General features: G+C 42.3%; 1 protein-coding gene across 2 annotated transcripts in view; it reads right to left on the bottom strand.

Annotated features, from left to right (window-relative positions):
* Positions 1 to 19,887, bottom strand: part of PNKD (PNKD metallo-beta-lactamase domain containing) — a 69,732-nt gene that overhangs the window by 11,702 nt on the left and 38,143 nt on the right. For both annotated transcript variants that reach the window (XM_072122410.1, XM_072122411.1), the window contains exons 2-6: positions 17,561 to 17,676; positions 12,782 to 12,894; positions 3,756 to 3,814; positions 2,352 to 2,444; positions 1,805 to 1,968 (exon numbers count right to left, since the gene is read on the bottom strand). In XM_072122410.1, the coding sequence (XP_071978511.1) occupies positions 1,805 to 1,968; positions 2,352 to 2,444; positions 3,756 to 3,814; positions 12,782 to 12,894; positions 17,561 to 17,676 (545 nt within the window). The remainder of the gene's footprint in view (positions 1 to 1,804; positions 1,969 to 2,351; positions 2,445 to 3,755; positions 3,815 to 12,781; positions 12,895 to 17,560; positions 17,677 to 19,887) is intronic.

Raw genomic sequence — 19,887 nt, forward strand, 5'->3', positions numbered from 1 at the left:
ACAGCCGCTGCACCCGGCGGGCCCCACGCTCCTACAGCCGCTGCACCCGGCGGGCCCCCAGCAGGATCATCATAATCTACAATGAGTTCCACCACAAGTGAAAAATGAGGAAACTAATGAGTGGAGCTTTAACAAGAAGAGGAGTCTAATAGGAGGGGAAGGTAGTAATTTTCTTAATTTCTTATCGGTCGCTGCAGCTTCTCTCCCCTAACAGCGCCCCCCCCCCTCCCCCATGTCTAAAGGCTTCGTTTCTGATACAATAGAAAAGGAATGGAGCGGAGCTGCAATACCACGCATGACCAGAGGACAGGCGTGGCGGTGTTTTTGGAAAAATGCCCCCACATTTTATTTTTCTAATCTCATCTAATCCGGTTTTTATCGCTGCCAGCGGTCACAGAGCGCAGCTTCTTATAGACGGCGGCACTGGAAAAAGCTGAATAAGACATCATGTTACTTCAGCGGCTTTCGCCACAAGCAAGAAGAAAGAATCCTCCCGAGGTCCAGAAGATGAATCACATAACAATGGCCAATCCTCTGCGTCTCCACGGCCAGTCATCAGATAATCCCCAGTACCCGGCGCTGGCACGAGCTGCGCTGGAGCCGGCGGCAGGAGAAAAATCACTGGAGACGGTCCAAGCGCCCGCGCACACAGGAAACCGGAGCCGCATTATCAGGAGCCATGTAATAACCGCGGCTAATGGGGGGAACAATCGGCTGACGTTTCCTGCTGCTCAGGTGCTGCTGTATACAGATGATATATACATCCCCGATCTGGGGCCCGGCCCTTGTGAGGGGCCACATACAGCAGCCGCCATCATATGACATCCGTAACACATTTATTATTAGGTTGCATTCACACTGATTATTGAAACGCAATACAACAGTGAAGCAGAGATTGCATTTTCCTAATAACATTGCTGTAAAGTTTACAAAACGCTATGTTAACAATGTTTGTTTACACACTGCACTAAAAGTGTGTTTTGGAAACGCAAATGTTAACAGCAAAGCAATTACCGCAGGTCGATTTCTTCTCCTCGGCTGTTGTATTGCATCTCAAAACGGAATATAAACGCCTTGTGTGATCGCAGCCTTAGGGCGGGTTCCCATGTGGCCGTTTTCATTGCGGTTTTAACGCATCCAAAAAGCAAGTGGAAGGAGGTTTGGCCAAAACGCATTCGTGTTTCCAATGAAATATGCATTTGCCCGAACCTCCCCAGACTTCCGTTTTTTAAAAACCCATCCAAAATGCAACAAAATTAAACTATTGAAAATCACGCACTCTGTAACGACATAGATTGCAAGCTCTTCGGATCAGGGCCCTTACATCTTGTGCCAATATATGGATTAAAGGGATTTCTTTCTTAATATCTGTGGATGAGGATTTTGCCTTCGCTTAAGTTCTTAAGAAGTTCACACTTCATCTTGTCATAAGAACTACTTAAGAACACCCGACTTACAGACGTCCCCTAGTTACAGACGGATCTCTGGATGTTGGTAATTTTCTGTACTTTAGGCGTCTGAAATGAAGATTTATTATTAATCCTGGTTCTAATGAAAATCCAACATTTTTAAAATACAATTGTCACAGAGACCAAAAAAAATTTGTCTGGATCTACAATTATAAAATATACAGTTCCGACTTACATACAAATCCAACTTAAGAACAAACCTACAGACCCTATCCTGTACGTAAGCCGGGGACTGCCTGTACATGGATAGGACAGGACTTTAGGGGCTTCATCCTGGTGTTATGTTCCCTATAAAATATTTTTTGGGGCACAAGTATAAAACCCCTGGTGCTTACCACAGCCGGCGAGGAACAGGAGGTCCCCGGAGAAGAGACAGTCTGGACCGTCTCCGGATTTCCCATCCAGAACATAAATCATGTGACCCACGGTGTGACCGGGCGTGAAGAAAGCCTGGAACTGGAGGCGCCCGACCGCCAGCTGGTCCCGGTCCGAGAGCGGGCTGAGGAGAGACGAGGGCGAGAGTCAGAGGAGGCGAAACAGCGAGACATCGCACAAATCACAATCGTCTGGCGGCCGCACGCTCATTTCCTACCCAAGCAATGGAAATTGTGAATTGCAAACATTCCGGCCAATCAGAGTGCGGCTTTCATGCCTTACACCGCTCTGGACGCACGTCAGCTGCGCTAAAATAGCATCGCCCTTAGGAGTCGTACGGACTGGACCCCCAAATACCTGATCAATCAGAGCGTATCCTGTGGTGCAGCCATAATGCCTGGACCCCCAGAGAGACCCCACTAACCATAGAGCAATGAGATGATAAGACCCCACTCTCTCATAATCTGATAATCCCCATCACATGAATATGGACTGAAAATCTCGTACTGCGTCAGTTCTGGGATGTCGTCGCAGGAGTTCCCGTACACCCGGCACGACTTGTGCAGTTTCTTTAGGGCTTTGTTGCCTCCGCTGTGATCCCTGAAACAGGAAAAGAAGGTTTGAGATGATAAGTGAACAAGCCCTTAAAGGGATACGGCGGTTATAGCAAGTTACCCCCCATCACGTTACATGCAGAGAATGATCCCCCATATACCGGAATAAATCTTCATGCACGGCCCCCCATCTCCTGGCTGTGACCGGTAGATCGGCACTCAGATATATTTGGGAATCCCTTGCAGGTAGCGGCTGGGTGCACATTGATTTTGGGGGTACAAGAGACCCTTTATCTTGTGTTTAGTGGGGGCTTCCCACTGATCAGCAAATGACCCCCCCATTATCCTGTGTACAGCGAATAATTAGCTGTAATATGAACACGTTTCTACATTCCAAAACAATCTGTTGTTCTCTGTTATCAGCCATTTCAGGCCGACTGATTGGGTTTTCTTATGGGATTAGGATCTCTCCCTGTACCTATACCGCCCTTACATTGCTGAGCTATAAACCCGCGCCTTGTTTTTTGCGGTCTGGCCCTTTAAATCTTGCGGCTTTTAAGTTTTGTTTTGTAAATGTCATTTCGGAAACTTCTCAATTCCCTTCTTAATCGCTGTACACAATCTTAGATTTCCCCCTAATCTCCTCGTATCATTGGCCGTAAATGAAGCGGGACAACCGGACTTTCCGGTTCTAGGGATCGCTGGGCCGCGGCAGGTAAATAATAGAAGCCGCCACACAGACCGGACGAGTTATTTAGGAAAAATCCTAAGTGCCAGGAGACGGAGTCTTAATCCGTGGCGTGTTACAATTCCTCCATGGATTGAGGTCAGGAGGAGGCGGCGCCTGGGCCCCAGAAGTACGAGGGCCACAGCGATGGATCATCCTGGGGTTCACTGCTCATGTGCTTGGTTTATGGGATAATGTACAGAAACCACATTCCCGGGCACCGCGCCAAACCACAGCCACAGCCACAGCCATACATTACACAGCGTCTTCTCACCACATATTAACTCCTTCGTTACCAGCCCGAGATCTAAGCTATACATATAGCTGTATGTGGGCTGTAGGTGTCTTTTCCGGACAGGTTGTAGTTTGTAATGGCGCCATTTTGGAGTAGTCATAACTCAGGGTTTAACTGGGAAACCATTAGGCTATGCCCAATACAATGATACCAGGAAGACCTCTGACGACCCTGGCCTCAGGGGGGGTCAATAACCTTCCTTTGATACCAATATGATGCTCTTTTCCATAGTGACCACATCATCTAAGGGGTTAACAGCCAGTTTTTCCTGAGCACTGACATCAAAGTGATTTCCCAAATTTGAAATAAGTCTATTTTACAACAACAATTCGTACCAGTGTTTGTGCGTGCACAAGATGGCTTCCAGCACCGCGCCCTCCCGATCCAGATAGTTCTGTAGGAAAATGATAAAGAAAACAGAGGTTGATAAAAGACTCTGCTCTGGGGCCTATCAGCACAGGAAAGCTGGATCCTCATATCACAGGTTATCACACGGGTCGTCTTGCCCCCGCTGCCTGCTCATCGCTCATCACACCAGGGTCATAGGGTCAGTGCGTGCCGATCCCTTAGTCTCATAGTCACAACAAAGGAACTCATCCCATTGCAATAAAGGTCATTACTGTGCGTTCCCGTCTGATGACAATTTCCCATGATTATGACCTTTGGCTTGTCTTATGACTACGCTCCTGGATCTCATTCCAAACCTGCAGATTGTGTTGACCCCTGGCCTGCACTGACCTACAGGATGACCTGCCCTAACCTTGACTTGTATCAGACCACTCTCCATCTGACTTATTACGCCTTGCACTGGCATCTCTATTCTCAAATGGGTCAGCCGGCGCCGGCACCAGCACCAGCACTACTCCAACAAATAATTCCATCACAGGGTTAAAGAGTGAAGAGCAGAGCGGAGCAGCCTTTCCTCCCAGGGCTCCCCAGACATCCCTTAGTGGCAGTGCCCATCTCTGCCCCTGTCATCCTTTCATGTTCGGGCCTCTTCCTGCAGGAGACGTCTACGGCTTTTGTGTTTGTACTGATTAATATTCTGGGAGCGGAGGCCTCGTCTGAGCGTCCAAGAATAACAGCAGAGCCGGGGTGTCACTCAGCCGCTCCACAGATCACAGCACAGGAACACGTTTCATCCCATAGAAAAAAATCAGCGCTTCCTCCCTCCGCGGCGGAGACAATATCACAATTATTGTGCGCAGGATGATACATGTCATCGACAACCGCAACAAAACATGGCGCGGTGACAGACGCCGCACGCGGTTATTACTGCGGCGTTTATAGGCTCCTGAATTATAGGGAACGTTCCCAAGGTACAATTTCTGAACAAAGTCGCAGAGATAAACGCAGCAATGGCGATAAAATAAAGCGATGAAAGAAATAAAAGTCAGTGGAACAAAAGTCTTCCAAAACTTTACCCATTAGTTGCAATCTTAAAGAACCAATTTGGTATTCAAGAAACTATAAGGATCCCCATCAGTGTTTGCTTTGCTATAATACCAACCTCATACCTACCTCAATCAACACTGGTGCAGTACTACTACTCCTATCCTGGATATAGATGAGAACTGCACAGCACTACTACTCCTATCCTGGATATATGGGCACAGCACAGTACTACTACTCCTATCCTGGATATAGAAGGGAACTGCACAGCACTACTACTCCTATCCTGTATATATGGGCACAGCACAGTACTACTACTCCTATCCTGTATATATGGGCACAGCACAGTACTACTACTCCTATTCTGTATATATGGGCACAGCACAGTACTACTACTCCTATCCTGTACATATGGGCACAGCACAGTACTACTACTCCTATCCTGTATATATGGACACAGCACAGTACTACTACTCCTATCCTGTATATATGGGCACAGCACAGTACTACTACTCCTATTCTGTATATATGGGCACAGCACAGTACTACTACTCCTATTCTGTATATATGGGCACAGCACAGTACTACTACTCCTATCCGGTATATATGGGCACAGCACAGTACTACTACTCCTATCCTGTATGTATGGACACAGCACAGTACTACTACTCCTATCCTGTATACATGGGCACAGCACAGTACTACTACTCCTATCCTGTATATATGAGCACAGGACAGTACTACTACTCCTATCCTGTATATATAGGCACAGCACAGTACTACTACTCCTATCCTGTATATATGGGCACAGCACCGTACTACTACTCCTATCCTGTATATATGGGCACAGCACAGTACTACTACTCCTATCCTGTATATATAGGCACAGCACAGTACTACTACTACTATCCTGTATATATGGGCACAGCACAGTACTACTACTCCTATCCTGTATATATAGGCACAGCACAGTACTACTACTCCTATCCTGTATATGTGGGCACAGCACAGTACTACTACTCCTATCCTGTATATATGGATACAGCACAGTACTACTACTTCTATCCTGTATATATGGACACAGCACAGTACTACTACTCCTATCCTGTATATATAGGCACAGCACAGTACTACTACTCCTATCCTGTATATATGGGCATAGTACAGTACTACTACTCCTATCCTGTATATAAGGGTACAGCACAGTACTACTACTCCTATCCTGTATATATAGGCACAGCACAGTACTACTACTCCTATCCTGTATATATAGGCACAGCACAGTACTACTACTCCTATTCTGTATATATAGGCATAGCACAGTACTACTACTCCTATCCTGTATATATGAGCACAGGACAGTACTACTACTCCTATCCTGTATATATGGGTACAACACAGTACTACTACTCCTATCCTGTATATATGGGCACAGCACAGTACTACTACTCCTATCCTGTATATATAGGCATAGCACAGTACTACTACCCCTATCCTGTATATATGGGCACAGCACAGTACTACTACTCCTATCCTGTATATATGGGCACAGCACAGTACTACTACTCCTATCCTGTATATATAGGCACAGCACAGTACTACTACTCCTATCCTGTATATATGGGCACAGCACAGTACTACTACTCCTATCCTGTATATATGGACACAGCACAGTACTACTACTCCTATCTTGTATATATGGACACAGCACAGTACTACTACTCCTATCCTGTATATATGGCACAGTCCTACTACTCCTATCCTGTGTATATGTTTTTCCCTCAGAAGCTGGACATTATAAAAGGTTTTACATTGGATACCGTTTACTCATCAGCTGTGACCTTCTTGACTCTTACATCCAATAAAAAGCTAAAATATACTGTATATAAAACCACAATCCCCGGGTGTTTTTTTCCTCCTTTATGAAAAGAACAATGAGTCATTTAATCTACAAGAAAAGCGGATAAGAATTGCTTAATCCCCATTCTGAGCAGTGGAATATCAAGAATTCTGGGAAATCATTACCGAACGGCTAAAAAAAGACCATTAATGGCAACAAGTATCATTCACAGCAATCTGCTCCCACAATATAGACGTATCCCGGCCATAGAGGATCTCACCCTCCAATTACAAAGACAGAAAAAACACAAAAGCCCCCAACTAATTATCTATTATAAAGACTCCACCGGGCAGAGAATAAGAGATACAAGAGGGTTCTATTCACAGGGACGAAGAAATCAACTATAATACTGCCCCCTATGTACAAGAATATAACTACTATAATACTGCCCCCTATGTACAGGAATATAACTACTATAATACTGCCCCCTATGTACAAGAATATAACTACTATAATACTGCCCCCTATGTACAGGAATATAACTACTATAATACTGCCCCCTATGTACAGGAATATAACTACTATAATACTGCCCCCTATGTACAAGAATATAACTACTATAATACTGCCCCCTATGTACAAGAATATAACTACTATAATACTGCCCCCTATGTACAGGGATATAACTACTATAATACTGCCCCCTATGTACAAGAATATAACTACTATAATACTGCCTCCTATGTACAGGAATATAACTACTATAATACTGCCCCCTATGTACAAGAATATAACTACTATAATACTGCCCATATGTACAGGAATATAACTACTATAGTACTGCCCCCTATGTACAGGAATATAATACTGCTCCCTATGTACAGGAATATAACTACTATAATACTGCCCCCTATGTACAAGAATATAACTACTAGAATACTGCTACCTATGTACAAGAATATAACTACTATAATACTGCCCCCTATGTACAGGGATATAACTACTATAATACTGCCCCCTATGTACAGGAATATAACTACTATAATACTGCCCCCTATGTACAGGAATATAACTACTATAATACTGCCCCCTATGTACAGGAATATAACTACTATAATACTGCCCCTATGTACAGGAATATAACTACTATAATACTGCCCCCTATGTACAGGAATATAACTACTATAATACTGCCCCCTATGTACAGGAATATAACTACTATAATACTGCCCCCTATGTACAGGAATATAACTACTATAATACTGCCCCCTATGTACAAGAATATAACTACTATAATACTGCCCCCTATGTACAGGAATATAACTACTATAATACTGCCCCCTATGTACAAGAATATAACTACTATAATACTGCCCCCTTATGTACAAGAATATAACTACTATAATACTGCCCCCTATGTACAAGTATATAACTACTATAATACTGCCCCCTATGTACAAGAATATAACTACTATAATACTGCCCCCTATGTACAAGAATATAACTACTATAATACTGCCCCCTTATGTACAAGAATATAACTACTATAATACTGCCCCCTATGTACAAGAATATAACTACTATATTACTGCCCCCTATGTACAAGAATATAACTACTATAATACTGCCCCCTATGTACAAGAATATAACTACTATAATACTGCCCCCTATGTACAGGAATATAACTACTATAATACTGCCCCCTATGTACAAGAATATAACTACTATAATACTGCCCCCTATGTACAGGAATATAACTACTATAATACTGCCCCCTATGTACAAGAATATAACTACTATAATACTGCCCCCTTATGTACAAGAATATAACTACTATAATACTGCCCCCTATGTACAAGAATATAACTACTATATTACTGCCCCCTATGTACAAGAATATAACTACTATAATACTGCCCCCTATGTACAAGAATATAACTACTATATTACTGCCCCCTATGTACAAGAATATAACTACTATAATACTGCCCCCTATGTACAAGAATATAACTACTATAATACTGCCCCCTATGTACAACTACTATAATACTGCCCCCTATGTACAGGAATATAACTACTATAATACTGCCCCCTATGTACAAGAATATAACTACTATAATACTGCCCCCTATGTACAGGAATATAACTACTATAATACTGCCCCCTATGTACAGGAATATAACTACTATAATACTGCCCCCTATGTACAAGAATATAACTACTATAATACTGCCCCCTATGTACAGGAATATAACTACTATAATACTGCCCCCTATGTACAGGAATATAACTACTATAATACTGCCCCCTATGTACAGGAATATAACTACTATAATACTGCCCCCTATGTACAAGAATATAACTACTATAATACTGCCCCCTATGTACAGGAATATAACTACTATAATACTGCCCCCTATGTACAGGAATATAACTACTATAATACTGCCCCCTATGTACAGGAATATAACTACTATAATACTGCCCCCTATGTACAGGAATATAACTACTATAATACTGCCCCCTATGTACAGGAATATAACTACTATAATACTGCTCCCTATGTACAGGAATATAACTACTATAATACTGCCCCCTATGTACAAGAATATAACTACTATAATACTGCCCCCTATGTACAAGAATATAACTACTATAATACTGCCCCCTATGTACAAGAATATAACTACTATAATACTGCCCCCTATGTACAAGAATATAACTACTATAATACTGCCCCCTATGTACAGGAATATAACTACTATAATACTGCCCCCTATGTACAGGAATATAACTACTATAATACTGCCCCTATGTACAGGAATATAACTACTATAATACTGCCCCCTATGTACAGGAATATAACTACTATAATACTGCCCCCTATGTACAAGAATATAACTACTATAATACTGCCCCCTATGTACAGGAATATAACTACTATAATACTGCCCCCTATGTACAGGAATATAACTACTATAATACTGCACCCTATGTACAAGAATATAACTAATATAATACTGCCCCCTATGTACAAGAATATAACTACTATAATACTGCTCCCTATGTACAGGAATATAACTACTATAATACTGCACCCTATGTACAAGAATATAACTACTATAATACTGCTCCCTATGTACAAGAATATAACTTCTATAATACTGCCCCCTATGTACAGGAATATAACTACTATAATACTGCCCCCTATGTACAGGAATATAACTTCTATAATACTGCCCCCAATGTACAGGAATATAACTACTATAATACTGCCCCCTATGTACAGGAATATAACTACTATAATACTGCCCCTATGTACAGGAATATAACTACTATAATACTGCCCCCTATGTACAGGAATATAACTACTATAATACTGCCCCTATGTACAGGAATATAACTACTATAATACTGCCCCCTATGTACAGGAATATAACTACTATAATACTGCCCCCTATGTACAGGAATATAACTACTATAATACTGCCCCCTATGTACAAGAATATAACTACTATAATACTGCCCCCTATGTACAGGAATATAACTACTATAATACTGCCCCCTATGTACAGGAATATAACTACTATAATACTGCCCCCTATGTACAGGAATATAACTACTGTAATACTGCCCCCTATGTACAGGAATATAACTACTATAATACTGCCCCCTATGTACAAGAATATAACTACTATAATACTGCCCCCTATGTACAGGAATATAACTACTATAATACTGCCCCCTATGTACAGGAATATAACTACTGTAATACTGCCCCCTATGTACAGGAATATAACTACTATAATACTGCCCCCTATGTACAGGAATATAACTACTATAATACTGCCCCCTATGTACAGGGATATAACTACTATAATACTGCCCCCTATGTACAGGGATATAACTACTATAATACTGCCCCCTATGTACAGGGATATAACTACTATAATACTGCCCCCTATGTACAGGGATATAACTACTATAATACTACCCCCTATGCACAGGAATATAACTACTATAATACTGCCCCCTATGTACAAGAATATAACTACTATAATACTGCCCCCTATGTACAGGAATATAACTACTATAATACTGCTCCCTATGCACAGAAATATAACTACTATAATACTGCCCCCTATGTACAGGGATATAACTACTATAATACTGCCCCCTATGTACAGGAATATAACTACTATAATACTGCCTCCTATGTACAGGGATATAACTACTATAATACTACCCCCTATGCACAAGAATATAACTACTATAATACTGCCCCCTATGTACAGGAATATAACTACTATAATACTGCCCCCTATGTACAGGAATATAACTACTATAATACTGCTCCCTATGCACAGAAATATAACTACTATAATACTGCCCCCTATGTACAGGAATATAACTACTATAATACTGCCCCCTATGTACAGGAATATAACTACTATAATACTGTCTCCTATGTACAGGGATATAACTACTATAATACTGCCCCCTATGTACAAGAATATAACTACTATAATACTGCTCCCTATGCACAGGAATATAACTACTATAATACTACCCCCTATGCACAGGAATATAACTACTATAATACTGCCCCCTATGTACAAGAATATAACTACTATAATACTGCCTCCTATGTACAGGAATATAACTACTATAATACTGCTCCCTATGCACAGAAATATAACTACTATAATACTGCCCCCTATGTACAGGAATATAGCTACTATAATACTGCCCCCTATGTACAAGAATATAACTACTATAATACTGCCCCCTATGCACAGGAATATAACTACTATAATACTACCCCCTATGCACAAGAATATAACTACTATAATACTGCCCCCTATGTACAGGGATATAACTACTATAATACTGCCCCCTATGTACAAGAATATAACTACTATAATACTGCTCCCTATGCACAGGAATATAACTACTATAATACTGCCCCCTATGTACAGGAATATAACTACTATAATACTGCCCCCTATGTACAGGGATATAACTACTATAATACTGCCCCCTATGTACAGGGATATAACTACTATAATACTGCCCCCTATGTACAGGAATATAACTACTATAATACTGCCCCCTATGTACAGGAATATAACTACTATAATACTGCCCCTATGTACAGGAATATAACTACTATAATACTGCCCCCTATGTACAAGAATGTAACTACTATAATACTGCCCCCTATGTACAGGAATATAACTACTATAATACTGCCCCCTATGTACAAGAATATAACTACTATAATACTGCCCCCTATGTACAGGAATATAACTACTATAATACTGCCCCTATGTACAGGAATATAACTACTATAATACTGCCCCCTATGTACAGGAATATAACTACTATAATACTGCCCCCTATGTACAGGAATATAACTACTATAATACTGCCCCCTATGTACAGGAATATAACTACTATAATACTGCCCCCTATGTGTGTACTGACTGCAGATCTTGTATATAGTGTTATTTTAATGCTCCGTTCCCTGGGTTGTGTGTAGTAATAATCGTTTCCCTAATAATTATTGGAACTGTGAAGGTTATATCAATATTTTCCCACACAGCAGACTTTAGATTTTCTGGAACTTAATGGGTTAAAACAATCTGCAGAAACAATGAAGATTCTTTCAATCCTCTACTGAGAACAATGGCCGCTCACTTTCCCTTGTTTTCTTGCAGCGTGTGATTTTCCGAGCGCTGAGCTTTGAACTCCATTGTTCTCCTATAGACTGGGACTGAACTAATATTAGGGAAAGATCCAAGACTGGACCCAGCCCAAGCCCAGCTCCGGGGGCATCCACTGCCTGTAACCTGGTCACCCGGGGAAGGGCGCACCGATATCAACCCCCTGGTACCTCCAGCATATCAGACACGTTCAATGCGTTATCTAATAGAACATCTGACCTGTCAAATATTTTTCTCACTTTCTCTACTCACACCCAAAGCTGCTTCCATTATTATGCCGGTTTCTCTTGCAAATCCCCAAGGTAGCTCTCCTCCTTTGTCAAACATGCGATGTAACAGCTCAGCCGTGACCTCGCTCACACATCGCATTCCTAACATGCACAGGTTCCCAACACAAACCCACCTGCACAGCGATGGGGTCCGACGGGTCCACGGCCACCGCCAGCTTCGATGTAGTGTCTATCACCAGGTAGCTGTAGTTATCAGACAGCACTGGGATGGGAACCACCTTAACACCTAAAAAACAAAAGACGGAGAGAAGCAGGTAGGTCGCAGATCATCAAAAATTAGACTGAAATTTATACAACTGCAGATTAGGACCCGCCATGGGCACGGAGCATATGCCATGATTTAGCAACTGTGCACGATTATCGCTATGAAGCCCTCTTCTGGTTTTATATATTCATTATTATTATTATTATTATTAATGTTAATCTTTCAGTAAAACATTTCGGTTTATGGCTGACTGGTCCTCGGCCACTACCGGTTATAAGTAGTGTCTACGACCAGGTAGCTGTAGGTATCAGTGCCCAGATAGCTAAAACTAAGAGGAGCTGATTGGACGATCAATAATTAGGCTACATTTATTGGACAAATAAAAATTAGGATCCGCCACAGGAATAGTGCATACGCCCCAATTTACACACTACGCCTGAATATCTCTATACCTTCTCCTTCTACGCTCAGGTTACATGTACATTCTATGTTATAGGGTAGTTGTAGGATGTCACCATTTTATTACCTTAAAAACAAAGTTGGGAGAGATTGTTACTTACAGAGGATCAGTAATTAGGCTGAATTTACAGAATTAATGAAAATTAGGACCCGCCATGGACACGACGCATAGGCCCTAATCTACCAATTGTGCAATTCTATGTTCTTCTCTGTTACTATAACACATACATTAATGATTATTCTCTTTTAAGACTTTCACTGCCATCTTAAAACAAGAACATTTCAGATTTGAGTCTCACAAGCGCATACAGGCGGTCCCCTACTTAAAGGGAACCTGTCACCAGGAGACCCATTTTTAGCACTCCCCCAGTCCCCACAGAGCATAGTACATACACTGCCAAAGTGTTTTTGTATAAAAAATTGGTTTTACAGAAAAAATATATATGTTATATTATACCTTTCATTAGCATCTGCTGTGTGACTAGGCAGTTGCCCACTGGGAGGGGCTGCAAAGGAGCAGTTTCCCCCCACCCTTGGGAAACAGCTACTCCATGTGACCTTTTCAAATATATGAAAACACCCATCACTGGGCTTATCGACGCCCCCTGCTCCTCTGCAGCCAATCCCAAGTGTTTCATATATTTGAAAAGGTCACATGTTTCCCAAGGGTGGGGGGGGGACCTGCTCCTTTCCAGCCCCTCCCATTAGGCAACTGCCTAGTCCCACAGAAGATGCTAATGAAAGGTACAATATAACAGATCTATTTTTCTGTAAAACCTATTTTTAATACAAAAACACTTTGGCAGTGTATGTACTGTGCTCTGTGGGGGCTGGGGGAGGGCTAAAAATGGCTCTCCTGGTGACAGGTTCCCTTTAAGAACACTCAACTTACATACGACCCCTAGTTACAAACGGACCTCTGGATGTTGGTAATTTCCTGTACTTTAGCCCCAGGCTACAATAATCAGCTATTACAGTTATCACAAGTCTCTGTAATGAAGATTTATTGTTACTCCTGGTTCTAATGACAATCCAACATGTTTAAAATCCAATTGTCACAGAGACCAAAAAAGTTCTGGCTGGGATTACAATGATCAAATATACAGTTCCGACTTACATACAAATTACACTTAAGAACAAACCTACAGAGCCTATCTTGTATGTTGTGTATCAGGTTAGAGTCACTATGACCAGGAGGCTGTAGTCAGACTGTACTGGGATGGGAACCATTTTAACACCTTAAAAACTAAGCCGGGAGACGTAGGTTTTGCACAGAACACAAATAATTCGGGTGAATTTGTAATCTAGTAGATTGGAACCGCCATGGGCACGGTGCACGTGCTCCAATTTACCAAATGTTCCTTCTTCTCTATTCCTATTAAAATACAAACAAAAAGTATCCGATTTTTCTCCATCAACACTTCAATGAAAACGGTTTAGTCTCATTGTCTTCCCTTCTTTCTTGAAAGGGAAGTTATTTTTAATTTGAGGAATTTGCCTAATTCTTATCAATGTTAAGTGTGAATTATGTGGAAAGAGGATGCATTTACTTCACGAAACCCATTGACCGCGAGAGGAAGCCCCAATCTAATAATAGCTCACAGAATATTGTCCATAGATTTGCCTCTTTTGGTTTTAGATGCCGGTAACCCACGACCCTGGGGATCGGACTCGGCAGCAGTCACGGGGGTTGTGTTACTTACAGATCCCACTGCTCTCTTCCCTGCCAGAACACACACAAACTCATTGTCCTCCTGTTTCTGGGGTTTCCATAAAAAACTTAAGGGCAATTTAAAATATTCCCGATTACCTGTACAGTTATCCAGCATCATTGTGGTGTATGACCCGTGTATACATGACCATCACATTTATACAATGCAGAAACAATCCACACCGCCAGCACCTTTCAGCTTTTCATCCGCAGCAAATACGGGACCCGGCAGAGCACGCACCATAAAAAACCGATTTCTGATGCTGTAATCTCACCTGTTTGCAAATATGACTTTTCACATGAGATGAGTCAAGTTTAGTGGTTGCAGGGGAAGTTTCATTCCAGAATCGCCTTCCTTTGGTTCCATAATACCCAACATGCCACAGGTGTCATATTAAAGAAAAGAATCTCACCTTTCAGATCCTATCAAGCTTATGATTCTGTGAGCTACAGAACTGGATCTACAGGTAGTTAAAAATAGGCAGGAATTAGATCTTTATCTGCAGTTTGCATTTCCAACATTGTCTACGGCTGCCTGTATCTCTGGTTTTGCAGTAACAGAACTAAAAGCCTGGTGTAATCTGGAAGATAAGATTCTGATCTTTAATATGGCACCAGTAGCGTGTTTCTAGATGCTATAGAACTAATAGGAGCTTCTGAATTGAAACCAACCCTGCAACCACTAAACTTGACTCATCTCATGTAAAAATGAGAAGAGTCATATTTGCCTGACTTTGGGGAGATTATTTATGGGTAGAGAGGTGAGATTTGACATAAATTAAAAGCTTATTTCATACCCTACCTGAGGAGGGTAATAGTTTAGTGGAGTAAAAACTGGTGGGGGTTCTCTTTAAAGGTTCCTGAGCTAATCCCAAGTGATACATCGCTCCCCACAAAAAGTTCTCTATGGTTCCAAGTCTGCAAGATGTCAGATGTTTTCTTCCTTATGTTTGACCATGACTCGCTTCCTGAGCTTGTACCCGTGCCATCAGACTAGAACCTTAGCCGGGATCATCCACTACTCTGCTAGTAGTGCTCTGACCTCCTATCTATGAGCGATCACCAATACCAGGACTGTGAAGAGGTAGTTACCTGGTGGATTCCCTACAGCAACGTCCAGATCCTTGTACAGGGGTTTAAAGGGTGACATCCAGGGGCAACATTACAGGAATGTCACAGCTCCCAGACATCTCGGCCCTCACTATTAATGTAGTTTTGCATTGCAATGTCCCAGATTAATCCCTAACCCCAGGCGACAGCCAAAAAGAGTGCGGTTTGTGGTTCATCCCCTGTGACAGCGTTCGGCCTGTAGGGTCAGGACAGAAGGATGATGCGTTACACTGCATTGTGACATAACTGGAGACAATCCCGGAGCGGGAGTTACCAGAACATTGGTGGTCTCAGAGCTTGGACGTGGGCCGTCTGGGGGGAGATGAGGGGTATCTGCAGGTCATGTGATGCCTTACAACTTTAAAGGGGTTTTCCAGGTCTATAAAGTCCTGCAGCCCATTGGCTTTTCACCATCATAGAGCAAGGTCCTAACATTTTGGACTCTAAACTGATAAAATGATGATTTTGTTACAGCGCATTTGTTTATCATACTTAAAGGGATTTACCCATAAAATAAAGTTCTCAAATTTTAACCCCCTAGTGATGGTTACACAATAAAGCTCATTTTTAATCCCCTTCACATTTTACTCAATGTTATTGGTGTTTTAGCTGCTATCACTCAGTGATGGACGGTGTAAGATTCCAGAGTGTGAGTGGGGACTTCATGATTCCTCTAGTGCTGTGAGATGCTGTGCTGACAATGTGCTTAGATTATCAGGGTGCAGGTTTATTTACACTTTCAGTTAGTTTCTGTGCTTCTACTAGTATCTGACAAATATAAACAGAGCTAAGACAGATCAGAGATGTTGAGATCCATGAAATGGATATAAAACATAAGGACACTCCCAGCTCTGCTAACTCCCATATAACACACACAGTCAGCTCTGCTATAAAGACCTTATCGGTCTGTAGCTTGTAGAGAAAGTCTCTGCACACTGCTGCTTGCCAGAAGTGCCTGTACGTGGCCTTGTTATGCAGTGGGGGAGGGACTGGAGGCAAAGAGCACTGCAGTGTGCAGACAGGAGAAGCTATTCATGAGAAGAATCCTACCATAGTCAGAACATTTATGGTTGGATCCCGGGGCAACTAAAATTGTATACACCAGGACTCATAATTCCAACCAGTCTCTTATATTGCCGAACCCGAATCCTCATCGGACAACGCACCGCGGGATCGCGACGGGACCGGGTAAGTAAGTCTGCCCCATTGTGTTTAGTAAACGCAAACATTAACAGCAATGTAATAAGGCAATCGCCTCTCCTCACAATGTTAATGTCACGTGTGAACGCAGCCCAATGGGAGACATGAGTAGAACCTCCAACTCACACCACACACACCAAGGATTATACCTTCTGCTAGGTGAACTCACTATCCCAACATACGAGACACGTGTCATACACGACTTACCACTGAACACTATGGCTTGGGTGGAGGAGTGCCCCTGCGGGTAGCGCTCTCGCGCCTTCTTCAGCTGTCTCTTATAGAAGAGGTAACCAAGTCTGGTGCGGGTGTACAAGCCATACCTGAGCAAAAGAGAGAAATTCACATTTTAGAAGGTATCTGCACATGCTGAAACATTGAAACAAAGTTCCAGCTCAGTCGTTACAAACTGTTGTTTTGTAATTTGGAAAACAATGTGTCTAAGAACAATGGGCTCAGAATAGAGAAGTGACGGTGCGAGATCCTGACATCTGTGGTCAGCTGGTACAGTGACACGAGTCCTGCAGCTGTCACCGTCCCCACGTCCATATAGCAGGGTCCTGTATTTTCTTATCCTCCTGGGGAGCGGGGGGAAGGGGGCGCCACAGTTTTATTGTGACCGGGGATGTGATGCGTTACGTAAGCGATTGTTCAATTGTTTGACTCGCTGAAGGAGAAAAGCGAAGGGGACAGAGGGGCGGCCGTTCCCACACACTACACAAACACATCCGTGCTCCCTGAAGACCCCAAGCCCGAGACACCAAGGGGGCAATAACCCAGCGCCGCTTCCTGCACAAAGAGTTAAACGGACAGTGAGAAGTTTGGAAACTTTCCGGTAGACTTACGGTTTCTTCAGTATCTGATACGATGGGGGGAAACCATCCAGTAAATGGATGTTAAGAAGATTGTTCCCAAATCCTCAGCCATTCATACCGGCCGCACCGATACAATGTAACAACATGGACTGGAATAGAACTGTATCAGCTCACAAAACAAAATCCCAGCCCAGTTATGTAATAGAGAACATAGAGAATGGCTCCGTTCACTGACATGAAGCAGAGATTCTAATAATAGTGAAAAATTCTAAATTGAAAAATGGAAATACAGGTCAGATCTTTCACAGCTGTGGTTTTGTCACCATTGTATCCAATATGGAAGGATGAATACTAAAATCCCAGCTGTGCTGTGTAATACGCATGTGTAGGGTTTTAACACGTAGAATGGTTCCTTTTATTGACATGAAGCAGGAATTCGGAAAAATAAATGAATTGAGGAATTTTTATGGAAACTGTCATTGTGCAAACTTTTTGCTTTTAAAAAAAAAAAAAAAAAAAACTCATTCTACAAGACTTTATTTTTTAATTACTCTGCTTGTTGTCAGGGAAAGCCATGTAGCTATAAATTTTAGGGTGCGGTCACACGTTGCGCTTTGGTTGAGTTTTCATTGCATTTTGAAACGCATTACAACAGCTGAGAGGAGGTGATTTGCCCAATTACATTACATCCTTAGGAAACGCAACGCAAGCAAAACGTGAGACCGTCGCCTCATGAACACTCAAGTGAAAAATTGTGTAGTCTAAGGGGGTGGAGCATTCTAGCAAATGCTCCTCCCCTATAGCCCCTGCATTCTGCATAATACATAGGGGAAGATTTACTTACCCGATCCAACGGTGCGTTCTCCGTCGAGGATTTGGCTCTGCTGGGATTCACTAAGATCGTGCGCCCGATATCCAGCAGGTGTTGCTGCTGTGCTGAGTTCACCTTCTTCTTCCCGGTGCATGTAAGTGCTGATCTTGCGACACAAATTCTTTATTAAATTCCGCATTTTTTCCGAATCGGTCGGGTTCTGTCGCACAATCCGATCACGTGTGCCAAAATCCCGGGCAATTCTGCGCAAATCGGAAATATTCAGGAAACCGTGGCATTCGGACCCTTAGTAAATGAGCCCCATTGTATCAGGTCTTAAAGGGAACCTGTCATCAGTAATTGGCCCAATAAACAATTACCAGTATGTTATCAAGCAGCTTCTACATGATGTTTCTTTCATGGCCTGGTGCGGTGGCGTCATCCGGAAAATCAACTTTGAAGTGAGATGTAAATTGGTTTTATAAAGTCATGAGGCGGAGAGTTTACCACTGAAGTCAAGCTCTCCCTGCCTTAAAATGTAACTGATGGTCCAATGTCCAGGGACATCATTGATCAGATCTGCTGAAGTCCAGAGCATGATGTCAATCACACGGGAGGAGATGTTCAGAGGTGGGGAGAGCTTGACTTCAGTGTTAAACTTTCCGCCTCCCTGACTTTATACATCTAACTTCAAAGGTGATATTCAGGTTGATGACACCAAGTTGCGTCATGAAACAATCTGGAAGGGGGTAAACTGCTGGACAACATCCTGGTAGTGGTTAATTACGGTAGGTGAATTTCTGATGACAGGTTCCCTTTAACAGACAGTAGTCAATTACCTTATCCCTGGAGTGGGGAGAAATCTGTGCTGCACTGTCTCGCCATCTACTCGCCATCTCACGGCTCCC

The sequence above is a fragment of the Engystomops pustulosus genome, chromosome 8 (assembly GCF_040894005.1).
Source record: "Engystomops pustulosus chromosome 8, aEngPut4.maternal, whole genome shotgun sequence".
Lineage (NCBI taxonomy): Eukaryota > Metazoa > Chordata > Amphibia > Anura > Leptodactylidae > Engystomops > Engystomops pustulosus.